Here is a 27,860-nt window from a genome sequence, read left to right on the forward strand (position 1 = left end):
TTGTGCATGCCTCACAAGCTTGTGCCTAATGCTGAGGGGCTAGATCCTAAGCCACACTTGGGAAAGCAAAGATGTGGAAAGACATCCTACAGACATTTCTTCACAGACTTCTTATTCAGAAAAAAAAAAAAAAGACTCCATGAATTTTCAACAATTGGTTTTTTTTATTAGAATATCATTTTTGAGACAAAAAGCAGTTTGTTTCATTCAGCAAAATAAAATTTAACAAATTCATTTAAATAAAGTAAATTCCAGACTCTGTAATTTTTATTTTCTTAGCTACTTGCTTTTCTGTGCCCGTTGGAGTGTGGAGCAGCTAGCCTAGGGTTCTTTCCAAGGTAATACAACCATAAGTGAAGGAACTCTTACATGTAAAATTTGAATGACTCAAATACGCCTGTGTTCTCATTTAGCCACCAGCGTATTAAATAAAACAGAAGAAAAAGCACACAGGGAAGTGGACTCGGGAGGTGGTTTTCCCTGCCTCTTCTGTTATCTTTTCAGTAGAAGCTTGGCATACATGTGCACTGCTACTGGAAGATGATGGTCAAAAGCAAACAAAAAAAGTTTTCCCACATCATCATCTTTCATTAAAATCCCAAGAGAACTGCAAGCCACACCCCTTCCCCAGTCAAGCCGATGCTTTACACAGAACTGCATTTAGCATCTTGTTATTTTTGTTTTTTAGTTACATACATTAAACACACACACACACACACACACACACACACACACACACACACACACACACACTGTGTTAAATAGCAGGGCAGCAAACAATGGGACACTCAACACTGCAGTGAAACATCCAAGCAGCCTGGTTACGCTGAGGCAAGGAGGGACAGGTGGAGTTCACGGAGCATGCTGCAGGTGCCCAGCTGCCTAGTCCGTGACAGATCTGCATTCTGAGGGCAAGCCTTCTGCCTGCCGCCACTGAGCCAGGCGCTGCTTAAACCATTTCTGAAAGAGAGAAATGTGAAGGATTTTCTGTCACATACTGAAAAAGCCAAAATGTCTATTTCACTCCTCGGGGAAGCAAAGGATGTGAGGATGGTTCTCTCACCATGACACCAAACTTCCTTGCCTCAGGAACTCTGCACATGCCATAGTCTTCATCTGACTCTCTGACACTCTCTCTCTCTCTCTCTCTCTCTCTCTCTCTCTCTCTCTCTCTCTCTCTCTCTTCACCATCATTACATCTCATCCTAATCAGGACCACTCTATTCTTTTCTGTGCTGGTATTTTGCTAACTTCATAGGACTTCCATCATCTATCGTTACTTTAATTGCTTGCATACACACTCTTCTAGAACGTAAGATCCACGAACGTACAGGCTGTCTTCATCTTCTCATAGTTGCATCTTAACCTCTTAACACAAAGTCTCAAGATGTAACCGATTAGTCAAGGTTTATGGGGTAAATAAAAGGAACTGAAATAGCTCCTTGATGTCCCTGAAGATTTCTAGTCTCGGGGTTTGATAGTTCATGATGGGTCGTGATGTCAGCGTGGGCTTTGTTCATTAGTAGCATCCTGGTAAATTTTTGTTCAGTAAACGGCTGGGAGCTAAGCACTAGGCAACTTTGGACCAGTGCTCCTTAAGAATCCATGTTAAGCAGAGAGAGAGAAGTGCAGTGGGTTTACCCATGACTCAGAATTGTCCGGCTCAGCGTCACCTGAATATGTACCCCTTACCAATGTCAACACCAATTTTGGGGAGGTCTCAATCAGATGCTTCTAGAATGGTACTAAGGGAGGCCTAAGACATTTCTGTAAGCTGTAAAGTGGTGTGGCACACACTCAACCAGTCAACTGGCTGCCTAACAATGTTGCTTTGGATTGAGAGCCCCGAGGGTGATGGGATCAGGAGAACTGTGCCAGGCAATCTGAACCAGGAGGTCAGCTGGAAACTGGGATTTGAAGAAACCAACTTGGAAGAGGCCTTGTTGAGGAAACAGAAGTAGCAGGCTCCTCTCCTCCAGGAAGAGCTGCTGAGACCTTGAGCCTGGCATCTCAGGGGTCACAGAGTACATCAATAACAGTCAGATTACATAGTTCTGGTCTAGTTGGTCAAGTTGCTAGGGTAGGTGACAGTGCAGGCACAGCTAATAGTCACCTCTACTGTCATCGACTAGCTGCAAGAAGCTCCCTAAGAATAGTGCCAGTCAGTCAGCTCATCTGTAAGGTAAGCTTTGGTGGCCTTTAGCATCCTTTGTGAGCTTCCTAAGGGTTACCTAGTCTAGGGGTAAGGATGTGGAAGGGCAGGAAGGGTGTACAGGCAACGGTGCTGTAATACAGCAGCGCTGGGGGTGCCCTGACAGAGGTGGTCCAGTGGGAAACGGCTGTTCAGCATTCCTTTCAGCCCCACGATAAGTAGGCTGGGCCTTACTGGAGAAGAGCTGGTCTCTCCTGAGAGCTAAGGAGCCAGAGAAGAGTTGAGTGTAAGCCCAAGAAAAAAATGTGAACCACAGCCGAGCATGATGGCGCAAGCCTTTAATCTCAGCACTCAGGAGGCAGAGGCAGGTGGATCTCTGTGAGTTCAAAGCCAGCCTGGTCTACAAAGCGAATCCAGGACAGCCAGGGCTAGAGAAAGAAACGCTGTCTCAAAAGGAGAGGAGGAGGAGGAGGAGAAGGAGGAGGGGGAGGAGGAGGGGAGAGGGAGGAGGAGAAGAAGAAGAAGAAGAAGAACCACCACCACAGGACAGAAGAGCCTCTAAAAAGTGAGTGCTGGGTCAGATTGTCACTCAGGAAAGTGCCTGAGGCTCCAGGACTAAGAAAGGCTCCCAGCAACACGTAGTGGGTTGAGCATGGACTGTGTCAGGATTCACTCTACCCACCTGCAGAGTTTACTTGCTGAGGCTCAGCTTCACCCCAGCACCAGGAGCAGTTGTCTCTCCTCCCTTATCAGGGGCGGCAGCACAGAAAAGCAATAGGAAGCCAAGGGGTCCAAGCATCAGAGGAAAGCCTTCTCTCCGGGACTTGCAACCTAGAGTCCTCATTTCACTCTTGGGAATCACCATTCTTTTTTCCCCTTTCTTACCCTGTTATTGCTTTTGAAGCAGGCCCATGTAGCACAGGCTAGCCTTGACCTTATTATGCATCTGGAGACCTTGAACCTTTGGTCCTGCTTCTATATCCCAAACACTGGCGCTACAGGGGTTTGTGGTGCCTGGTTTATCTGAACCTGGAACCCACTACTGAATGGGCCCCATCCCCATGGGCACCACTAATGTCAAGAAGAGGGTGCTCATGTGACGGGATTGTGAAGAGTGAGCACATTTTCTTCTTTTAATCTGTGTGTGTGTGTTCAGTCAAGCCTGGGTCTGGTTAGAGAGCAGCATGCGTCAGTTTCATTAATGAGGTAACTGTGGGGGGTTTTCGAAGCTGCAAGTGCTGATTAAATAGGATTTCCAGAGACTAGAGCTTGAATAAGTGGCAGCATTTTAAAGACTAATTAAAACAGGAGAGAGAGAGGGAAAAAAAAAAACCCTCGCTTTCTATCAGGACTCATTTAAGACAAAGTGGTTCAGCTGGCCTCATTCAAAAGCGCCACCCGCATCTTCGCGCACAGAACGCTGTCTGCCCTCAACATCATTGCCCCAAATAGCTTTGACCTGGACCATATTTGGGAATTTGCAAGGTACACTCCAAACGCTTAACAAATGGAGGCCTGGTACTGAGGGATGGGAAGAAGTGCAAGAAAAGCTCGCTACTTTCTGAAGGTATATTTCTTGTCAATAGAGAGAATACATGGTAATTCAGCCCACCAGCTGCTGCTAACGAAGCGCACTCTTGCTAGCTTCTTTCCTGTCTAGCCCTGGGTCGTGTAGCCACTGACTCCTGCGAATCCTAATTTTCCACCTGGCTTTCTCTCTCTCTCTCTCTCTCTCTCCCCCCCCCCCCCCCCCTTTGTTGCAGCCATCCCCTGAGAAAGATATCTACCCCCTGCTGACTCATGAATGGGTGCTCTCATTACCCCTCCTCACTAATGGACATTTCTTTACTCTGAGTGAACAGATGATAATTGGACCTTAGGGTTGGGAGGGGTTGGGGCCAAACATTGTTCTTGTCCTCCTTTCTAACAACTAGCATTTCATCCTCTTCAGAGGGAGGCCTCTAGAGGTCTTATCCCACCGATAAACACGCAACAACTGAAAACACTGGATTCTGGGAACAAGTCCAGAACAGCAAAAAGAGATTTAAAAAACAAAAAAACAAAAAAAAAACACTGGGAACTTCTTCAAGAAACACTGCCAACTACACTGTATGTAAGTGTGTGTGTGTGTGTGTGTGTGTGTGTGTGTGTGTGTGTGTGCATGAGAGGGTGTATGAAGAGTACTGTATTATCATCGCAGCCTCTCAGGGTGAAAATGAAAGAGTGTTCCCAGCCCCCTTCACATCCACTTTCAGACCATAAAAGACCCAGGGAGTGGGATTCTGTGGGGTTTTCTTTAACTTAAGTTTCACTTAACTTAAACACACATAGTACTAGTAATGAGGAAAAACTCCTTTGAGGATCCCAACAAGTACAATTTAAGAAGGTCTCTGACTCAGAGGCTCTCTCACTGCCCACTGAGTTCCTGCAGGTAACTTCCCATAGCAGAGGATTTGGTTCGATAGTGGGGCTGCTACGAGGAGGTCTGCAGTTGCATTTGTGACCCACAAACATGATGACTGGCTTTTCACACCATTTTCTGAGATGTGCCTCCCTTAAACCTTATTAGGATGTTGGTATTTTACCCATTTCGTGTAGAGTGAGGGGGAGAAAAGAAAAACAGGTCTCTAAAAGTCCCCCGCCAGACTGCTTCTACCTCTAGTCTTTGTCACCTTTGCCAAGTGTCAACAGTGTGAATAGGCAACTCTCTCTCTCAAGTGTGCATCGTGTGTATTTCTTTTTTTACTTACACAATACTTGTTTTAGGGAGGAATGTGATGCTGGGTGTTGTGATGCCTCAACAGCTAGCAGGCTGAGGCAGAATTGTGAGTTCATGGCCAGCTTGCACTGACATAGGAAATACTGTCTATATCACGCTTTAAAAGGGGGCGAGGGGCATGATTCTGTCTCTGGAGGTGGCTGGTGTCAGGGTGAATTCTGGCCTACGTGATGAATATTATTTTGGCTGGGAAAGGACCACACTAGTAAAGAAGAGAGGCAGGGCTGTGCTGACAGCAGACATCACACATGGCTGAGAACCAGCAACCAGAGTTCTATTAAGCATCCTTAAAGATCTGATGAACGCAATTGTCTTATGTTTGCAATCTCATCACTGGACTCAGTATCTGCCAAAGGCATGTTTCCTTTAGGAGAAGACATCTTTTAAACTGTAAACATCAAAGAAGATTATGAATCACTTTCATATGTGCCAGTGCACATGAAGGTGGTGTGTGGAGCGGGAAGAGGATGGGGGATGGGCCCCAGGCCAACAACAAATGACAGGGCAAGCAGAAGCCTGGGTCCTGAAACTCGCTACGCTCTGGGTTCTAGGTACTTCTCTGCAGGTCTAGACAGGAAGATAAGAGGGTAAGCTGAGCTGCAGCAGGCCTCTGGAGGAAAAAGGTGTTGGCCCACAGCAGGAAGAGGAAGCCAGGCCCTCCCATGAGGCTGACTCATCCACACCCCTTCTTGTCAGGCTGGCCGCACCATTTCTTCATTTGAGGATGGCAGAAGAGGCGAGACTGAAGAACTACCCTGGGCAGATACCCCTGCCATGCGGATTTCTGCATTGGATGATCTCTAAAAGGCAAATGCTCTTTCTCCCGGCCCCCACTAGATTTCACTGACATTTTCTAATAGCAGGTAAGATTAGCAACCAACAGAAGGACCGTTGCTTAATGCATGAGTAAACTGATCTTTCTGTCCTTTCTTCCCTTACCGCCCCCTACAGTTGTTTCCAACCTCTATGCAGGAATAGCTAGAGGCTAGCATTGAGACGAGGATAGAAGCCCAGAGTCTACAGCACGGAACCAGACTGCTCTGGCTGGAGTTTGGGCCACTTAAGCCTTCTGTGCATCAGTTCCTTTGCTGTGCTTTCTCTCTTAAGACAGTGACAGAGTAAGTGGCAGTACACTCAGCCAGTGCCCGAAACAATACATGGCAAGTATCTATCACTCCAAAGGTCAGCATGGAGCTGGTGGCATAGCTCAGTGGGTACAGCGTTGCTTAGTGTGGTCAAGACCCTCCTAGCTTTGATCTCAAGCACCACACGTTCACATATGATGGTGAGTGACAGAGACAAACAAGACTCTTCTGTCTCACAGGTTGAAGAGACTTGGAGGCTGAAAGAGGGTTAGATCCCTGGTTGGTACTGTGTCCTCAATATATATTTAGCCCAGTTCTTAAAACATGAGACATCTGTATGATCCTTAAATGTAGCGTGGGTTTTAAAATGCTAATACTCCCAACAGCTTGCCTTTTCATGTGTTGCAAGAAATAGGAGTTAGGTTACAATAGATCATCTTCTGTTGGGTTCTGATTCTGGTTAGATAGCCTTTCTGTTTGATCTGGGCCGGAGAGGATTATCTCGGAGTAAATTCTCCAAGTTACCCTGGTTTAATAAGGATCATCTGGGACTTAGGGCTCAGGACCCCAAGAGAGCAGTCATTACAAGCTTTTAAGCTTCAGCTGAACAGGGTGAAGAGAGGACAAAGCCCCTCCCTCTCCAGTCTATTAACTGGGAGGGATAAGAACATCCCCGGTTCAGAGTAGAGAGGTGCAAGGTGCTTTGAAAGAGGCAGGATTGGCTCCCAAATAGTTTATCATGAAGAACAAATCTTATCTCTCCAGGACCAATGGGAAACAAGAAGTCAGAATTTAGACCGGATTGGAGGGAAAGTTAGCCAAAGGCTCCAAAATTGCACCAGGCGGTACTTCGATCTCTACCCTAAGCAATTTTCAGGATAATGGGATAAGGAGGGAGCCTTTTACAAATACACAATTATCGTGCTAGGGAGTCGTATGCTGCGGCCCTAGAGTCAGAGTGCTACCTTCTTGGAAAACTCCAGAGAAAGACTCTAAGCCTCAGAATCAGAGGATTAGTTAAAAACAACAACAACGACCCCCGAACCAGAGGATGGCAAAGTGCCCGTTAGGTGCATCACCACGAAGTGGCGGGAAGAGCAGCTTAATGACCCTGGTAGGTCCAGTCCCCCGATCTCCGAACGTCCTCTCCACTCCCACCCACCCCCCATCCCGGGCCGAATAGAAAGCTGATCGCGCCAAAGTCCCTTCAAACTGTGACACCCTGGATGTGAGTAAGCCTTCCTGAAACTCTCCAACGCAGAGGGAAGATTTACTGAACTGGGAAACCGAAAGGAGTGCGGACGAGATGCTCCCACCACCGAAGGAGAAAGCATGAACTCGGCTCCGGGAGGCAGAGGAAAGCCAGAAGGAGGGTGGCAGTGGGATGGAGTTGGGGTGGAAGCGGACTGGGCGCCCAGGGAATTGAGGAGTGATGAAGGGACTGGGGTCCATATGATGGAGGCCGGCAGGAGGCACGGGGACTCCTCAGCAGTCTCCGAGAATGCTCTAGGATTGGGGACTCACCTGCGTCTCCTCCTCCGTGAGGCCCGCCTCTGCTGCGATGAGGCACAGCGTGGTGGGGTCCGGATGCTTGTTGACCTTGTTGAAGTTGTACTCCAGGATCTCCACCTGGTCCTGCGTGGGGCCACTCGCAGTCTCCGCCGACATGGTTCGGGTGCGTCTGCGAAAGAAGCAAAAGCCCCCGGTGAGCGAGTCCGCCTGTCCCCTCCCGCCCGCGCTGCGAGCTGCGGAGCTCGTGGGCGCCCTCCCTGGTACCGTCCCCAACCTGGCCTAGGACGGAGAAAAGGAAGAAGACGCCTCGCGGCTGCCACTAAGAAAGGACAGTAGAGGAAGCACCTAAAGAGCTGCCTCCAGTGATCTGGTGCTGCCCGGGGAACTGAGGACACACGCGGGGTTGGGCTCCTGGCCCGTGGGCACGCCTCCCGGGCCGACGCCACACCCCACCTCGGCTGCGGACTAACACGTGCGGGCCTCACTAGGGAGCGCTGGGCACTCGCACACTTTCAGGGAAGAGATGCCCACGGCACAAATTGGGGACTGGAGGCCACACTTCTTTATATATAAAAAAAAGTAACACTTTTTTCCTGATCACAAAATAACACGTACCGTAGAAAGTCTGAAGCACATTAAAATCACAGCGGGAAATTCAAATTGCCCACAAAGTCACAAATAACATCTATAAAATTTTAGATGACACGTTAAGGCTCTTTCCAATGTACAGAGATGGAAATGGAAGGACAGAGATAACCGGGTAACAGAGTGGAGGAGGCTGAGCCACTTGCATGCCAGGGGTGGGGGTGAGATGGGGTGGGGATGGGGGTGAGATGGGGTGGGGTGGGGAGGTGGGGGGTTGGGGCTGTCGCTGAACCCCAGACTTGCTATCTATTGCCCAGCCTCCATCCCAAGAGGCCGCCTCACTGTGTTCTCCTGTTTGGGAGTGATACCTTCCCAAACCTAACTCAATTAAGCAGGAGCGAAAACAACTGTCACAGGAAACTAGGTCCACCTCCGGCTGCAAGGTCTCTTGCAGGTCATCACTTTAAAGACAAAAGTTGTTCTGACCTTCCTGCCGTGTTCCCCGTCACACCTATGCAGCTTCAGACTTGGGGCTAAGAAAACTAGCAGCAGTGCTTCCCTTCCCTCTACGCCCCCCAGTTAAGACTGCAGAGGTAGAGAAAGTTGGTCTTGGAGATACTCTTGGCTGTAGATTCCTCACAGGCTTGCTGATGTAAGAGCCAAGCAGAAGTACGGGGAATCACCCTGGTTTGTTGCCTTAAGAAACAATTGCAAAAATCCCAAGCAGATTCCTGAGCAGGTTTGATGAGGGTTGTGCCTGGGGGTGAACTACCTGGATAAGGTGCTCACTGCTCACAACCTTTTCACCTGTGACTTACACTTCCTACTTCCTAAGTATCTTTACCTCTCCTCCAGTTCCCTTGAAGAGATTTCAAACGCGACCAGAAACTTTTCAACTATGTGAGACTGGGGCTTTAATCATTTGCCAAGTCAAATCACTTTTAGGGAACTAGATGTTTCTTAAATTAAAACCTGTACCAAGGATCCCTGTCTCTGTACCAAGGCAACAGGGGCCCATCAGGGCAGAAATACCTTTTCTGTTAGCACCCGTCCTCCCTTTTTATGACACACACTCTCTGGAGAGTCATCACAGCCAGAGACACTGGGTCAAAGGACCCAGAGCTTTGCCAGAACTTTATAGTACAAATACTGAGCATTGGCTCCAGGCTGGGGCTCTGCTAGCCCCCTTTTGGCAAAGCCAGCTTAGTGGGAGAAACTTAGGAGGGTTAACAGTGCGGATGCAGGGAGGGGCTTGTTGCCATTTTTAAGGGGCGTGTTTCCAGTCATAGGCTAATCCCAGCCTAAGCTGCCCCACTGTCCAAACTGTCAACTTAAAAGAATTACAGCAGCGGTGATGGCTGCCTCTGGTTTTATTTCTTGCCCTGGAGAGGTTTCCGCCCAGCCCACTTGATAAGGCAGTGCTGGTTCTTCCACCAGAACCTCGGGCCTTGAAAAATATCACACTGCAGAACCTGAGTCAGACATGCTTTCCTGTCTTTTTGTAACTACTGTTATATAACTGATTGGCTGGTGATGTTGCTTTGTGGAATCAAGCGCGTTTTGTTTTATTAGATTTCTGTGGCTTTCTGTTACTAAACTGTGTGGAGTTATACGGGGGAGGTCCTGGTTGACTTTAAAGGACTCCTAGGGTGAGTCGGCAAAGGACCATCGGCCTTGGTTAGCTGCTAAGGAGACTGTGGGAGGGCCCTTTGACAGCACCTAGTTCCCCAAGTACACTAAGCAAGTGCACTCTAGCTACGGGGATGAAACCATTAGATTTGTTTGTTGCCGCTGTGCAGAGATCAGGCTCTATTATTTCAACCCTCACTGATTGGCAAACATTTGCTGTTGCCTTGTCTCTCTCTCTCTCTCTCTCTCTCTCTCTCTCACTGTATAAATCAAACTGCCCTGGTAATGTTGACCTTGTAAAGGTTCTCACCTGTTTCCAGTCAGGAAATAAGGAAACTGTTGAGAAGTTTCTCTGAAGATAGTCTAAACAATTTCAGATACCAAAAAACTAAGAACTATTTTGAAGCCATTTAAACTTGAATCTTGACCCCAGCTTTTACTGTTGGGGCTGTTCACATCTTATGAAACACTTTGAAGAGTAGTCTGTCCTGTCACTGTATTTTTCTTTTGTGGTTGGGGAAGCCACATTGCACAAGCCTTTTCGAGAGGTTAAATGAAAACAGCTGGCTTTTTTTTTTTTTTTTTTTTTTTTTTCCCTATATCAGTGGCTCAAACGGCTTTATATCCCACGGTCTTTTGCTTTGAGTCTATCTACCTATATTAACTAGCTCACTCAAAGTGCTGCGAATTTGTAAGCATTGGCTACCTCCTTATAGCTTGCAATTTAATTACTGAAATTAACTGTAAGCATTTAGAAATTCCTGTGACGTATCCACCTGTTCTTGACTGTGTATCATCTCAACATTTAAGTAGATGGTAAGCTGGGATGAATTTAGGGAAGTAAGTTTGAAAGATAAGTTTTAATTTTTAAGGATAATTTTATTTCTTTGGCGGTGCCAGGGGTTGCACACACACTCTCATGCCCACCTTCTGAAGCCCCATGAAGGGAGTTCTTTAGAGCGATTATGAGGTCTGGACCTGCTGGCTTACAGGATGTGCAACTGTTTCTCTTACAGGGTAACAGCAACATCTTCTCCCAAAGTTCTTCAGGAAAACTCCCCTTTGAATTGCAACAATGTCCCACCTCTCTGCCGCCTCACCACCACGTGCACTGTCAACCTTAATTTTTGCCGGAAGCTGTGAGCTCTTGTCGTTGGTGAGTACTATCTAAACCTCTTTGAGCTATTTTCATCCCCAGCTTGTGTGACCTCGTAGGTTTAAAGGCCCATCTGATTACTACTTACTGTGTAAAAGTATTTCCTGTTCCAGCCCGGAATGGGATTTGAAGTATTTTCTTTTTTTAGGGTTTGGACTTTGTCTCCAAGCTAGCTGAGTCGTTTTCATTGGTGACCAGAACAGTGATGAAAAATGGCTGGAAAGCTAGTTACGAGGGACTCTTCTCTGTAGCGTATATGAGTGAAAGTAAGACTTTCAGAGCTCTTGCAAGTCAGGACTTGACTTTGCACTTACAAAATGAGTTAGTAAATTACCACATGCACAGCAATGAGCAAATATCAGGCCCCAGATGGACACTAAGGGACAGGTGGGAAGGGGAAGGACAGAAAGTAGGGGGAGACTATTAGACTGTGGACTGTAGGATGCTCATCATGTGCTGAGCCCCAGTTTTTCTCTGTCGTTTTACTTTTATCTAAAACCCTCTTTCCGAAACCATAGTGGGATTGGTTTTGTTTTGCAGTCAAGAAACTGTAACTTGTCTAATTGGCTTGTCTGCAGGGTCAGGGGAGGGCTGAAAACGTTGCCTTTTATTTAGCTAGATGGAGAAATGGCAGCTTATCATTTTATAAGCATCAAGGTTAATGTATGCCCCCATATTATGCTGTATGGATGTCACAAATTTTAGGCTAGAACTGAATCATGCATCTGCCTCTTTGGCTGTAACATAGTCCTCCGCCACCTTTGGTGAAGAATTGGTGTCCTAAGGACTGAAGATGCTTGCCAACATGGCTTGGGCCATTGCTGACTTGCTGTGGTTGCTCCAGCCTCACTCCCTTGGCCTCTGGGTGACACTCATGCAGACTTCTTTTTTTAAAACCCTTGTGTTTACTTGACATTAATCAACAGAGGCAACTGAATGCACCCCTTTAAAGCTTCGTACTGGCACCATTTGACAGATGAAGTTGAGTTCAGGTCACTTGGGGATCTTGTCCAAGTATACCCTGTAAGATTGGAGATCTTCACTCTTGACCAGTGTGACAGCTACAACACAGGCAGAACCGCTAATTCACACTGACAGGCATGCATGCACACTATTCTAGAACATGCTTTCTATGACTCAAGACTAAGAGACTGAAATGCCTACTTCGTCTGAATCTGTGCTGTTCTAGATGGTTGCTAGTGACCACACCAAGAGCCTCGTCCCTGCAAGGTATGCCAGACAGAGGTGACAGCGTGCTGGGGATCTGATATTTTGGACTTACCACAGAGTTGACCGTCCGTTATTGGGTAACCCAGGTCTTAAAAATATAAGTGCTGCCTTTTTCTTTCTTAGTTCTGCATTTTCTGAGCTTTCATAAAGACCCTGTGCTCTTCCTGATTCAGCTTGCTGCTTTCCAATAGTTCTTAATTTATGTTTCCTTTTTTCTTGCCTTAGAAATCCTGCTGCTCTAAGAAATATAGCAGAATTGAAAACAAAATAGGAAGATAACTCTGTTGAGAAAGTGCCTGCTGCCAAGTGTGAGGACTTGAGTTCAAATCCCCAGAATTCATGTAAAAAGTCAGATGTTGTGGTACATCCTTGTAATCCTAGCAATGCCAAGATGGGGGGGGGGTGCAGTGTGGAAACAGGCAGAACCCTATAAGTTTGCTCTCTAGCTAGTCTACTCTACTTGCTGAAGTTCTAGGCCTGTGAGTACGCCACCTCAAAGACAAGACGGGAAGTACCCAAAGAATATAACCTGAGATTGTCCTCTGACCCCCACATGTGTGTATGACCCCCACTTGTACTTACACATGAACATGCACATACACATCTGTGCAAATGTATACACACACACACAAACACACACACACACACATTTCAAAATGAAATTGGAGTTTATATAGTAAAAAAGAAAAATTAAATACTTTGAAATCTCAAGTTCTGGGGGCTAGAGAGATGGCTCAGTGGTTAAGAGCACTGACTGCTCTTCCAGAGGTCCTGAGTTCAATTCCCAGCAACTACATGGCGGCTCACAGCCATCTATAATGTGATCTGATGCCCTCTTCTCACCTGCAGGTATACGTGCAGACAGAGCACTGTATACATAATAATAAATAAAAAAATAAACAAACAAACAAAAAAAAATCTCAAGTTCTAAGCACTGGAAAGCTGGCCTTGCTTACTCCTGTAAAGAGGAGATGCAGAGGTACACATCTCACCCGACTCAGTGTTACACTAACCTCCCATGCTGTGTTCAAAGGCATTGCGCACAACTCTACAGTGCTTCTTGTGTGGTATGCCACCACTCTCTAATTAGATGGGAACTAAGGGTTCAGCAAGCTATCCATCTCCTTCTTGGACACCTGGAAAGAACTGTTTCTATGGTTCACTTTCTCTGGGTTACGGTCTCTCTTCTTCAGTCTTTCTGGAATCGTAAAGACCAGTGGTGAAAATGAGAGCCTTCCTTCAAAAATTAGATGTTGTGGGTGCAGCTTCATTGTGAGGAGATGTTGATAGAAGATCTGGACACTGTCAAGTCAAATGCTGTGGGTGCAGCTTCATTGTGACAAGGTGTTGACTGTCAAGTGACCCCTCACATTCTGTTGGTTACACATTGGTTTGTCTTTTGGTGTTGATACTTTTACTTAAAAAAACAAAAAAAAACAAAAAAAACAAAAAACCTTTAGCTCATTCCTCTCCACTGTTTCCTTGTTTTCTTTTTCTTCCCTTTCACTCATGAGGCTGTAGGCATAGGATGGAAGACAGGTGTGTATGGGGGGTGGGGGGTGGGGTACCAGATAAAAGTGCCCATTGACCTAAGTTCTATCCCCAGGCTCCATTTCTTACCCCAAAGGCTGATGCATTGACATGTATCTGGAATCCCAACAGTTCCATGGCGAGATGTTAAATGGGGACGGAGCATCACTTGGATACTTCAAATCGCAAGTTTCTTAAGTGACAGAGTGGAGCCTCGAACCCAGAAAACCTGGCTTCTCCATCCACACTAACCTCTGTTTGTTTTTGTTTTTTGTTTTCCGAGGCAGGGTTTCTCCAAGTAGCCTTGGCTGTCCTGGACTCACTTTGTAGACCAGGCTGGCCTCGAACTCACAGCAGTCAGCCTGCCTCTGCTTCCCGAGTGCTGGGGTTAAAGGCACGCGCCACCACGCCCGGCCACAATCCACACTAATCTTAACTACCACACCACATGCCCACAGTGCCGAGCAGCCGAGTGAACAGATGGCCCTTGTTGGGTGGTTGTGTAGAAGGCAAAGCAGGACTGAGTGAGGCTGCAGGACCCGGAGGGAGGCAATGCCCTGTCTGCCTCTAGCATGTTTCTTTGGGGACGAGATACAGCTTTGACCCAGCCCAGTGGATAAGCAGGGAAAATCGGCTCACGCCATCAGCTAGGTTGGCTCTTCTACCTCATGTGCTCCTCTCCCATTGGTGCAGACATAGCTGAAAGATGCCACTGGTGAAGAACTTGGCGTACAAATGGGAACAAGTTGCTGAGGTCAACAGAACGGAGAGCACCACACCGCTTACCTTTGGTGAGAGCGGCACGCCTTTGTTGCTGCCACTTCATCCCTAGGTCGTACGTTCTTATCGAATCGATAGAGGAAGTTTCTGACGTTTATGTTGCAATGGTTTAGATTTTTCTTCATCCTCTTCAGGAAACAGGAAGATGTTATGAAAAGCTGCTGGAGCGGTGGGTGTCTGGGAATGACTTCCAGCCGCGAGCCCGTCGTTAGCTGACCCTTAACATACAGTTCTTCTCACAGACACCGAGTTCTTTCCATTGAGAGCCTGCTGCCTGCCTAGCTGTTTCCATCTTGTATGTGAAGCACGGAAGGATAGTGAAAAATCATAGTAAAGCTTTAGGCTCCTCTGAGAGTGCTGTGAAATGTGTGGTGAGTTCAGCCAATCTTTTTGGAATTAAATAGGAGAGAGAGAGAGAGAGAGAGGGAGAGAGAGGGAGAGAGAGAGAGAGAGAGAGAGAGAGAGAGAGAGAGAGAGATCTGCACATGTAAGCAGTCTGCCTTTTACAACGATGTTCATGAACTCAGAAAAGCTTTCTCAGGAAGGAATATGAGCTGAGGGTAGACTCCCAGGCTGACACACAACAGGGGCAGAGCTTTAAAAAAAAAAAAGCACTGTATGGCTGCAACTATCACAGGAAATTATCCTGTTGATCTGCTCCCCAGTGACACCATTTGCTTATTTGGAAAAGCAAATGCTTTTCTAAAAGTCCATTTTAATTAAAGCTGGCTTGGGAAATGAGGTTTTGGTAGAGATATTGATGGGACTTGCAAGAAACTTTTGAAGATTTGGAGGTTTATAGCACAACTCTGATTAGACTAGTAGCTAGACTTGGCCCCGGGAACGTTGCCCGGTTGCCCGGTGTTTTGTGGATTCTGATTGGAATTTGTTTTCGCTTCAAGAAGTATCCCTTCCATTCTTCCTGACATAGAAAAATAGCCATTAAAGCTGTGCTGCGTCATGAGTGGGATAAAGAGGGACAGAGGAGGAAGAGCGTGGATACAGGCTGCCTGAGACATGGCTAATTATGCTGTTAATAGTAGGTGCTAGTGAAAAGGCCAGGTCTCTCTGTATTTTCCTCTCCTCATCCTATCCAAGACATCCAAGAGACGGGCACAAGTTACGGCTCTGTGTCACATCCTCTTAGCAAGCCCCCAAGTGGCACTATCAGATAAGGACAAGTTAGTCTCAGTGAGGGTTTGTGGAAGCTCAAGAAAAGCAGACACCAGGGCTTTTGATTCTGCAGCACTCATTACAGAGAGAGGCATCTAGATTGGACAGATTGTAGAAGACACATTTAAATCCTTCTTACCGAGTGAAAAGACTAACTAGTAAGGAATGGTGGGCAGGACACTAGCAGGGAGCCAGAGATCTATTCCATTTTAAACTCCACTGCCCACCTCCCCACCTCCCAGGTCCTCATAGGACCTTGGGCTACATCCTTTAACTTATTTTAAACTTGGATCTCTTCACAGTATAGTGCGTCTGAAAACTCTGCTCCTTGCCTGTCCGCTCCAGCTGTGGCCAGTGATGATGATTCTTGTGAGACAGTTCGGAAGAGTGGAAGATGGCACACATTTCCACAGGACTATAATTATGTCTTCATCCACAAAAGCAAGGTTTGGGGTCAGGGGCTTCTGAGATGCTCTCTCTTCTGGGTTCCTGGTGATCTGAGTGGTATAGATTGCCAACGACCACAGTCTTTCTTAATGTTAGTTTACTATTGGAGCCACTGATGGGAGCAAGAGACCCAGTCTGAGGCCTACAGAGGCTTTGATTGGATGACTACATTGCACCAAACTCCTTCTCCAAAGGACTGCTGCGTGGCCCATGAAACACTCTAATACCAGGTATCTTTTTCAATATTCAGCCTGTGAAATTAAGGCAGCAATATAATTTGTCATCTAAGCTAGAACACTTATGTGTAAAAGGAATATTCTTAATAAGCACACCTCTACAATAGGTCACAGTGGACACATCCCAAGCCAACTAGGGCATCTGGTCCCCCTAGTAGCTATTGGATGTGTCCCTTAGGTGTGGGACCAGAGCTCCTATGGAGCTGTTTTTTGGATTAGCAAAATGCAGGAAGCGTAAGACTGAAGATCTGCAGTTAAAGGTAAGTTGATGTTCCATGGCTTCACATCTCCTGAGCATTTGCTTCTTTTGGAGTTGACAGATATTTGTGCGGGAGGAAGAGGAAGGCTGGCCCAGGGTCTCTGCTTGCTGTGGGACTGAAAGCACTGTGTGCTAACACTTAGTAAATACAAATACCCATCACATCAAAGAGAGTTAGTCCGGCCTCCAAATACAAACAAAGAGCCCCAAAACATTTCATCCTGAAGGATCATACGGGCATCCTCGGGGAATTTCAGACCAGAGAATAAAAGAAGGGTGATATTTATAAAATATGCAAAATGATCAAATCTCATCTTTACAAATATTTGATATTTAACTCACCAGTTAGAGATTTTCACAAAACAAAATTCTCATATTTCCTAAAGAGAACCATTAAAGCAAAAATATATATATATTTATTGGTATGACCAAGGTTGGAAACAAATAAATCAACTTTCTGTAGTTTGTAATGAAAAAAATTTTTCCAAATACAACGAGATGTAAGCTAATGAATTTCTTTATATGTTTTCAAGTATGTTACTGAATTTGGTTGCTCATTTAATTCTCAAATTAAATTTGTTTATAAAATTATTAATTATCTTCATTAGATCAACAGCTTGCAATGTATTTGTCACATAAAAGTATAAAGATGATCAAACTGTAAAAGTGGTTGACAGAAATCATCTGGTAATTAAAGATATAATAAAGGTAAGTTACACATGGACTATGGAGAATGAAATCGATAAGCCTGTCTTGTGTTCTGAAGCCATTTAGTCACTTTCAATTATTAAAAATTAGACTGTCTTTCGGAAAACATTGTCAGTCTCATTGCTTGAAGCTGGAAATTGTTCTGCATTTGTAATTCTGAGGACATGATGCCATGATTTATTGACTTATTCTGAGAATCAACGCTGGTTCCACCGTATTTTCACTCAAGCCAAAATTACATGGTAAGAATCAGTAGCTAGCCGGGAGTGGTGGCGCACGCCTTTAATCCCAGCACTCGGGAGGCAAAGGCAGGCAGATCGCTGTGAGTTCGAGGCCAGCCTGGTCTACAAAGCGAGTCCAGGACAGCCAAGGAGGAACCCTGTCTCGAAAAACCAAAAAAAAAAAAAAAAAAAAAAAAAAAAAGAATCAGTAGCTAGGGGCCCGTGGTGTTGCAGACAGAAGGATAAGTGGTTAGGGCTCAGCCCGCACTCCCTTAGAGGTCATTGCACTCTGCCTAAAGAGAGCAAGGATGCTTCTCCAGATAGTTTGTACATTTTGAAAAGTCCAGGGAAGACTCTTTGGCAAATGGAGTTATGCCTTTGCCCAAGCACACTTTAATTAATTATTACTTTTTATGATCCAACTACTATCCTTATTTTATGACCATGGTTAGGTAACAAAGAAAGCAGCACGCCGCTGGCACCTTGTACAATGCTGAATTATGCTGAAGTCCACCTACCCAAGCTGCCTGTTGCCAGGATACTCAGTTATATGGTCTTACTCGCCCCCCGCCCCATCGAGCTGTTTTTATGAGCAGGTGTTCAGCTAGTCATATATATAGTCTATATAAAGAAGATATAACCAAGTTAGTCTAGTCATTGACATCACAAAGGAACCTAAGAGGGCAGATACACTAGAAAGTTCTGCTTGGGTCAGAAGAGCATTTCTCTAGCCTTTGACATGTGGCAGAAAGATGCTGGCTGGTGCTCCAAGAGGTCTTTCAGCTCTGTGACTTAATCTCCATTTGACTCGGTGTGACCTTCCATACCTGGATCTGCCATTGCTGTCATGCTACCTCAGCTATCCCATGACATTTTTGCAGGGTTCAACGAGATAGCTATGAACTACAAACTGCAAACACTATATAAAGGGGTTTGTGTGCATGAGTCAATGAGGTTTCATTTTGTTTTGTGTGTATGGATGCTTTGCCTGAATGTCTCTCTGTGCGCCATGTGTGGCCCTGGGGCCCAAAGAGGCCCCCAAAAAGAATCAGATCCTCTGGAACTGGAGTTACAGACACTTGTGAGCCACCATGTGGGTGCTGGTGGGAATTGAACCTCTGTCCTTTAGAAGAGCAGCCAGTGCCCTTAACCGCTAAGCCACCTCTCCAGCCCGTATAGTTAATGAATGTTAATTTAATATAAGGCCAAATTAAATGAACAAATGAATAATCACATAACAACTGAAAGACTACTGGTGGTCAGTCTATTTCCTAGAACTTACCTGTGTATCCCCTTTGCATACCGGGGGATACTTCATGGCATGCAATGTTCACTGCACAGTGGCCCACAACCATCCCTGACCTTGGATTTTTTTCCTTGAAGGCCAAAGTGAGTAGCTAGCTGCTGGACCCCATGCCTCCCAGCAGAAATGAAGTTTAGTCTTCTCTTAGCCAACTTAAATAGCAGCAGGTCCTCTTGCAGCTTCTTAACAGCTCTGGCCCTGAGGCTGTCCAGTCATCCGGAAGCTCTTTTGAATCTGAACTCTGAACCCGATTGAGTGAGCAAGTGACAGGGAGCCTCTTGCCCCCTCCACTCCTGCTTTGTAAGTTCCAGCATCCTCAAGCTACCCTCCTCCCTTCGCAAAGGATGAAGAGTGAGAGGATAGGCGCTCCCAGCATCACTTATTTTTTTATATAACAGAGTTCACTCCCGGCGGCTGGTAAGCTAGGAAGTTGGACAGTGTGGAAGGAGGCCGTTTATGTAAATCTCCTTAGGGAGAAGCCACACAGGCAGGAAATGGGAACACATCAACAAAGTCTACACTATGTAAGCAGATCTGTGATGAGCTTAAGAATTCCAGGAAATTTCCATCCAGGTCTATCTAGATCTGTCTAGATCCAGTGGCCAGAATGACTGTCATCAGTTTCCTGCTTAGTGTTCTCTTAGAACCGACTTGGAGTTTTTTGTTTGTTTCTACCATATGAGGACAGGCCAGCTCACTTGTAAACAAACTGGCAGGGTTTTCATGTTTGGTCACATTTTACAAAAACTGCTGAAATATCAGAAACACGGAGACAGGTAAACCTAACTTCTTTATTTTGGAAATCACTTCAATTGCCACGAGCTAGCAATTACCTGAAACAAACAAGAGTAACTCGACCTTGCGAGGACTAGCTCCTTAAGCCCCCCACACTTAGTCTGAACTTCTTTTTGTAAGGGTGATATGAATAGCGGTTCTCTTTCTCTCAGTGTAAGTATGGGGCTTCCTTCAGGGAACCTGAGTGCAGCGGATATAAGCTCAATGCTAAAATCCCAGGGAAATTAATTTGCTCTCATGAACTTGCATGGGTTTTATTCAAAGATGATCACATAATGTATTGCTCCAGCCAGGTGTTTTCAACAGGAAAGAGGCAGTTACTTATTATCCCCTTATAGGCCTTCAAGATGGCTCAGCAAGCAAGGGCACTTGCTGCCAAGCCTGACCATCTGAGTTGGGTCCTCAGTATTCCTTACAGCAGGAGAGAACCAGCTCCAAGGTGTCTTCTTACCACACCCCACTTACACACACACACACACACACACACACACACACACACACACACACGCACGCACGCACGCACACACACACACATACATACATATATACACACATACATGCTGTGGAATGTGCATCCCCACCCCACAATAATACATATAAAAAAGAATACATTTTAAAACCCCAATTAAGGCTTCTAATCTTTGGATCTGCCTTAACATTGCATCGCAGCTAAGAAAACAGGTCCCCCATGCCTCTCTCTGAGCTCTCTGCTCAACTCTGCAGTCTGTGCTGGGGTCTGTGGGAGACTATTCAAGTCTTGCTGAGGATCAAAGCAAGAACTTCCTGGGCAACTGAAAGCCATGGGCAAACTTGCACCTGCTTGGTCATATCTCACTCACTCCAAATTTCATACATGCCTGGGATTAACAACATTACAACATAACAACAACAACCTACAGCCCGGTGCACTGGCGCCCTCCTGTACTCCTAGCACTCTGGGAGGCAGAGACAGGCAGATCGCTGTGAGTTCAAGGCCAGTCTGGTCTACAAAGTGAGTCCAGGACAGCCAAGGGTACACAGAGAAACCCTGTCTCAACAACAACAACAACAACGACAAAAAGAACGACAAACCTACATTAGGACTAACTGAAGTCCAAGGGCCGTGATCCAGGAGATTTAGCTGTCTGAACTAGGAGGAATCTTTCATCTGCACAATGGGGTGTATCTGTCAAACCTGCTCCCCACCAGCATACCCTGGGTAAGCAGGCAAGAAGGTGGTCCTTCCATACTGGTTTTTAACTGGATGGGCTGGTGCTCTGTGCATCCCACCAGGCCACATTTCTCCTCTCCACTGCCCCATTCACTCAGCACTTTGGAAGACCCAGGAACTCATCGGTGTTCAAAAAACTTAGTCCAGGTTTACAGCACAGCCATTAAAAACAAGAGTCCAAGCGACCTTTGAAATAAGCTTTTCTACACAGAGCTTGGAAATATGGAGAAGAAGATGTGTTCAAAGCAACTCTTCAGAGGAAGAAATTCTGTCATTTCTACACAGAGTTTTTTGCCAGCCATGTGAACCCATTGCTTGTCTAAAAGCTTTTTTTTTTTTTTTCATGAACTCTAAATGGCAGGAAGCACTTTGTCTTCTACCCTGATGCTCACAGCCTAGTCTATTCTGAGAGGTTATTTTTCTGGGCTTCAGAGTAGAATTTATCTTCACCTCTGTCCCTGGTCCTCCTTGAACAGAACTGTCTAATTCAGAAAAGGCAATTTAGCAACACTCAGTCTTAGACAGTGCCTATAAGGTGAGACTGAAAACCTGTAATCTTGGTATTCTTTTTTAAAATATATTTTTAAAGATTTAAAAAATTTTTATTATGTATACAGTGTTCTGCCTGCATGTACACCTGCATGCCAGAAGAGGGTATCAGATCACATTATAAATGGTTGGGAGCCACCATATGGTTGCTGGGAATTGAACTCAGGACCTAACTACTGAGCTATCTCTCCAGCCCAATCTTGATATTCTTTCTCTCAGTTGTTTGGAATTAATTCTGACGAGTAGGGATTATATATTTTTTACCTGAAAGTGATTTTCCTAATTGCTTGCTTTGAAATTAAAGTGATAATTATATTTATATAGCATTTCAAAGCTGGTGTTATGGCAGCTATAATCTCAGGACTCAAGAGGTAGGGGCAAGGGATCAGGAGTTCAAGGACAGCCGCCCCCCCACATATCAAAAGCTACTACACTAGACCCCGACTCAAACAAACAACAAAGCAACAACAGCAGCAAAAAAGAAAGAGAGAAAGAGAAAAACATTTCAAAGAACTCCCAGATAGGTTATCTTGTTAGAAGCTACTTAATAACCCAGGGTTCATTAAGCAATTACGTCTATTAGCATCATAACTTTGACTGGTTTGCCAAGGTGGGTAAACGAATCTCTGAGGAGAAGTAAGGTGTTGGAACTAGCACAGATGGACACTATGTGAAACACAGGCAGTTAGTCAGGGCAGGCTGAGTGGGGCCCTGAGGCCCCATCCCCACTCCCACACTAACACCTGCATCCACACAGGTGTGAGGAGGAAGGGAAAGACAGTAGGAATTGTACAAGTCAGGAAGACAAATGTCACCCGCTCACGCTTTTGCCTGGGGCTGCCCTAACTTTATACTGATAGACAGAGCCAGCCTAGTGTCTCCTAGGGGGACCTCGAGACAGGTAATGCAGGAGGACTGCTATAACTTTGAAGCCAGCCTGGGTTTCAAAACTACCAAAAGGAAGGGAATATATCCATCACCCCCAGATCTCATCTGTCTCTTGGTAACACCTCACTCCCCCCCACAAGCCCTCCAACCCCCCCACCCCCTGCATGCCAAGCCTCTTCTCCCAGGCCACCTCTGTCCTGCGTTATCCCACTAAAGATAAATTCACATACAACCTATGCTTTTTGTTGTTGTTGTTTTGTTTTGTTTTGTTTTGTTTTTCAAGACAGGATCTCTCTGTGTAGCCGTTGCTGTCCTGGACTCATTTTGTAGATCAAGCTGGCCTTGAACTCACAGCAACCCACGTGCCTCTGCCTCCCCGAGTGCTAGGATTAAAGGCGTGTGCCACCACTCCCAGCCTAACCTATGTGGTCTTTAGCCACCCTTCTCATTACATACTTGTATCTTTCCTTGCTCCCAGGCCCCAAATCTTTGCTCATAGAACCCCCTTAATCACCACTAGCTTGACTGGAACAAGACCTTTACAAACATGGGACTCAGCTTCAGTTTGGTCATTGGGGGGGGGGGGGGTTGCCTGTTGTGTTAAGCCCATTACTCCCGCCCCGTAGATCTGTTAGCTCCTTGATTAGTGGTTTTAAGCACCATAAAAACAAAAACAAACAAAATAAAACAAGGCACAACTTTGATTTAGCACTCATGGATTTCTCAGGGGTCTAGAAAATATGCTTCAAGGTGTGTGGTGGGAACTGAGTCCCCTTATTGGTTGTCTCGAGTGCGCACATGTGTGCACACACACGGACAGACAGTAATAAAGAAAAAGAGGTATCAACTTGTGAGTAAGGGAGGGAGGGAGGAACATGGGTGAGCTCAAGGGAGGGTAGCTAGGAGGGGTTAACTGGAGGGAAGAAAGGGGAAATGTGATAAAAGTCTATCTCAAGTAAAAACATATTAAAAAATAAGAGAAATAAGACCTTAAAAATAAAGATGTATGTTGGAGTTAATCATAAGCCTAGTACCCAAGGGGATCTCTGTGAGTTTCCAGGTCAGCCTGGTCTACTCGAACAGTTCCAGACCAACCAAAGCTACCTAATGGAACATGGTCCCCAAAAATGCTACAGTGGGGATGATGGATGGGTTCATGGTGGATAGCTGGGAAAGGTCCTGGAATCGAATCACACTCTAAAGCAGGGTCTTGCTCTGAAATTCTGCTAGCCTCAAACTCAAGGCAATTCTCCTGCCTCAGCCTACCAAGTGCTGAGACTATAGGCATATGCCTTCATCACAGGACTCATGACCTAAACATAGGAACTACGTAATTAACGTCAGTTTCCCTCCCTAGTGCCCTACATGCGTTTTCTCGGCAGGATGTTTAGTTCTCCAGGAGCTGTTTTCCCTCTTCCTTCCCATCTCCCCAGCGATGTTCCCTCCAGGACCTGCCCCGGATTAGAAACGCTATGATGTGAGGAGCTGCATGCAGTGGCTGGCATTTCTCCCCTTTTATCTAAAATATGTGATATGCTCTTGCTTCTATTTAATGATTCTTCCTCCTGGAATACTTGGACACCGCTTGAGCTCAAAAATCACAAAACTCTACTTTGTGGAAACACCAGAGTGTGTGCAGCGCTTCTTTGAATTCTAAACAGGATCGATGTTTCCATTATTATAAATACACAGAGAACAAGACATGGTAATGTGTAGTGCTACAAGTTCGAAGTCCAGACGCTACTTAATCCAGATATTCATTCCCCCTTACACCAAACACAAAATACATATCTAAAACACTATTATGTTTGACTGGTAGATACAAAGCTGAGATGGAGAACGGCAGCTATTGGTATTTAAATGACGAAATAATAAATAACAGTTACGCGGGTGATGCAAATAGAAACAAACAGACAAAACCAGTAAAACAATAACAAACCTCTCTCTGCTTCTTCTCCGCTCCAAACTCATCACGATCTGGCACACACTTTTTGGAAAAGACCTAGTGCCCAGCCCGGCTCTGGCCCCACGCAAGGCGGGGCGCAAGAGGGGAGGGTAAGCATTTTCTCTTTTGTTTCCCCTTTCACCTCCACCGTTTTCCAGCAGAAAAGCAAAGAGCAAATGTTGTTTTCATTCTAGCATTTTGAGCTCATCTCTAGACAAGTTCATTCTCCACACTCAAGAGCGACCTTAGAAAGCTACTTACGTGGAAGACTGGGCGAGCTCCGGGGCTGGGAAACAGCGGGAAGCTGGTGCCTGCCGGCTTATATAGCCTCCTGGCTGATGCGGGTGCTGATTGCACGTTTATTTACGCCTGGGAGTGCACGCTCAAGCAAGGACCTGAAAAACCTGCAGCGTGGGCAGGCGGGAACCACTGAAAGTCGTAGGACCTTACGTCTGTCCCGGTTATTCAGGTTTGCTGCTCAGGCGGTGACTTTTCAGAGTCTTGGGGAGCTTTTCATTCAGCCCTGTCCTCTTAGCCACCAAGATCGCGTGGAAGGTGCGGCTGAGGGAAGGGGAAGAGCAGCAGCAAGCCCCTGGCTCTTTCCTCAGCTTCCTTATTTGGACCAGGCTTGGGTTAGATGTTGCCGCCTCTCAAAGCTTTGGTCTGCCAGGCTGAATTCACAGCTCTGCGGGCGGCGAGCCAAACCCAAGCACCTGGACCGATGCCCAATTAAATGAAAAGCTGTTTTCTTTCAGACACAGAATGTACAAACAAGGAACAACCAAAGCAGTGGGCCAGGCCGGTATGAGACAATTTTAGGTTCCTTTCGAATACTTTTCACTTATTTATTTATTTTTTTTTTTCTGCATTTGCTGTTTGTTAATGAAATTCCTATCCGAAGGTTGAAAGATTCCCCGCTGAAGCTCATCTTAAAAGACAGTGTGTGAGCGAGGTGGGTGTGAGTGTTCAAAGGCTCCTATAACCGGTGATGGAAATGCCTGAGTGTGGATGTGGGTGTGAGGACTCCACTGCTCCAAATTTACTTTTGTTTTATTGGCTAGATAGGCCGTTGGCAGTTGCAGCGCTTAACATGTGAGGTTGTGATTTGGAGGGGAGGATGAAAGAGACTCGGGGCTACTGAGATCATCTACGGGAGTATCTGTGTATGTAGCGCAAAGCAGAGCCCTGTGTGCCTCACCTACCTGGAGAAAGGAAAACCCACTTGGTTCACCTGGGAACTGGAGTCACGTTGAAAGAATAGCAGAGACTGCTAGACCAAGAGAGATCATGGCTATAATACATGTGTAGGAGACGGCGGAGACCCAGACAGCCTGGTTCCCAGAAGAATTCTGCTTCCTGTCTCTTGGTTACTTCACTTCTAGCTCTTCCATGACGACATCTGGATTGTTGTCTCCCAGATTTCTTCAGCAAAAGGTCGCCGGTCTTGTTGATCTCCTGGCAGCCAGCGCTTTAGTAATGGTCACGGTATCGCAATCTAGGCCGGGGAGTGGAGCTCTTGCCCAGCGTGCCTAAGGCTCCACGTTTGATGCCCAGCAGGGCAAGGAAGAAACAAAACAAGGCTTCCTGCTGGATGATGTCAGAGGGGCTCTGTGCCAGGCACACAGAAACCCCACAGAGTTTCCTCACTTGTCAAATCCTCAGGACAACACTGTGAATTAAGTTCTTTCATTGTTTACCCTGTAGATGAGGAAACTGGTAGCCAGAAATATTAAGGACTTTTTTTTTTTCAGGACCACAGTACGTGGCAGCGATGAAATCTGAATCCAGATCTGATGTCCGAGTCTAAGTTTACATGTAGGAATGATTCAGGTGGAATCTTTTCACTTATTTTTATTCGACTGCTCATGTGTCTTCCATGATCACAGTGTCCTTGTCTGCTCTGCCCATTCTCGCAGCCTTAGCACCGAAGCGTTGTACCTGACACATAGTAGGTAGGTCCTCAACAAATATGTGTTATTTGCTCCATTTCTAAATTCTTTTGGGAACCATGCAACTGGACAGATAAGGGGTTTGGCAGGCATGCTTGTTTTGTTCCTGTGGAATATATTGGCACCAAGCTGTTTCTCTTGATCTCACTGCACATCATGGAGGTGAACCTAGACATGGATGACAGCAAGAAGCAGTTTTTATATCATTTAAGAATTCTAAGGGCATGTGGTTTCTGTGCTCAATGATGCAGTGATCCTCCCAGGAACCCTAGGTTTCTTCTCTTTCATCTTGTGGTTCCCCAGTGCAATGGTGTTGTCTCCTGTCACAGTGGTAAGGTGGTTACAGGAGCTCTGTGCATGGTGTCTGCCAGAGCCCATAGGCAGAGTTCCACTTGTGACACCTGTGTAGCTAGCTGGTATTTGATATTTTATAAATTCTTCTTTTTTCACCCTTTATCCCCAACCCCCACCCCATCCACCCTCTATCACTAGACAGGAGAGAAAGAAGGAAAGAGGAGAAAGAGATCCCTGGATCTAATTTCTTTCTTCTTTGAGCATGACTACTAACAAACTGCAACCCACTTCCCCAAATGCTCCTCACCCCCATCCTCTTGGGGCCCTCACATTTATGTACCCTCTGAAAATTTCCCAGAATTCCAAACATCACACAACCACAGAAATTATCTGCAGCTGGCAAAACCACACTCCTGCTAGAGTACAGTCCCAAGCAACCTTATATCTCTACACCATGGGATTAAAATGAAAACACTTTATTATAATATTTCTGTGGGGTTTTTTGTTTGTTTGTTTGTTTTTGGTTTTGGTTTTTTGAGACAGGGTTTCTGTGTGTTAGCCTTGGCTGTCCTGGACTTGCTTTGTAGACCAGGCTGGCCTCGAACTCACAGCGATCCGCCTGCCTCTGCCTTCCGAGTGCTGGGATTAAAGGCGTGCGCCAATATTTCTGTGTTTTTAAAGAAACCAAAATTCCAAAATTGTCACTACACGCCTGGGTCAAATGGCTACCACAGCAACTAACTCCATCATGTGGAGAGAGGCAAGCAGGCAAGCTGTGACTCATGTCCTAGGTCTGAAAGAAGCATCATGCTATCTAGGCATGCTGTTCTGAAAGCTTATCACAAGCAGGACTCACAATCAGGGCTAGCAGGGATTATGGCTACCAACAATTCTGTCAACCTTAGAGATGATTTAAGAGACAATCCAATCTCTGTTCCTGCTTGGGCACCAGATCAGGCCAAGGAGAACAGTGTTCTCTCTATCTGGGATTTATTTAATTTTTTTCTAATGAGGAAAGCTTTCTTTGCCTCCCAGCAACCTAAGACTATTTCAACAGCTCCCAGACAAGCGAAGCTTCTGGCTGCAGAGGTCCATCACATGCATATTTGGATTGGGGTTTTGTATGAACATTGCTCCCCAGAGACCCACACACAATTGGCCAGTGTTCTTGTCGGCCAGATGGGTGACTGGTGGTGCTGCTTGTGTGTTAGAATATGGCTCCAGTACTCAACTGGTTCTAAGAAGATGGGGAAGCAGGCTCTGGTGCTCTGAGGGGCATCTTCCTATTCCCCCTTATCTCTTGTTTCAGGGGAATTTCAGAGACACCACTTCGCTTCTGCCTGTGGCCTTCAGCCACCACACCCGACACAGGTTCTCCTGGCTAGCGAATAGGCTACAGGTGAAGACGGGCAACTAGGCTGTTGTTTTCCTTAGCTTTGCAGCTG

The 27,860-nt window shown here is 46.0% G+C and overlaps 1 protein-coding gene and 1 non-coding gene across 3 annotated transcripts; one reads left to right on the forward strand and one right to left on the reverse strand.

Annotated features, from left to right (window-relative positions):
- Window positions 1–700: 700 nt before the first annotated feature.
- Hopx (HOP homeobox) lies at window positions 701–24,779 on the reverse strand. 2 transcript variants are annotated; one of them, XM_051170368.1, is made up of 3 exons: window positions 24,618–24,779; window positions 7,541–7,697; window positions 701–960 (listed from the first exon to the last, which is right to left on the reverse strand). In XM_051170368.1, exons 2-3 carry the CDS (start codon window positions 7,682–7,684, stop codon window positions 883–885), a joined length of 222 nt encoding a protein of 73 aa, XP_051026325.1. In that variant the 5' UTR covers window positions 7,685–7,697; window positions 24,618–24,779; the 3' UTR covers window positions 701–882. The 2 variants fall into 2 exon arrangements, with proteins under 2 accessions (XP_051026325.1, XP_051026324.1); XM_051170367.1 differs by having other exon boundaries at window positions 24,434–24,773.
- LOC127211136 (small nucleolar RNA U13) lies at window positions 4,644–4,747 on the forward strand. Its single transcript, XR_007833411.1, has one exon. It is a non-coding gene; the product is annotated as a small nucleolar RNA U13 (small nucleolar RNA).
- Window positions 24,780–27,860: the final 3,081 nt, after the last annotated feature.

Source organism: Acomys russatus, chromosome 28 (assembly GCF_903995435.1).
Source record: "Acomys russatus chromosome 28, mAcoRus1.1, whole genome shotgun sequence".
NCBI classification, from domain to species: Eukaryota; Metazoa; Chordata; class Mammalia; order Rodentia; family Muridae; genus Acomys; species Acomys russatus.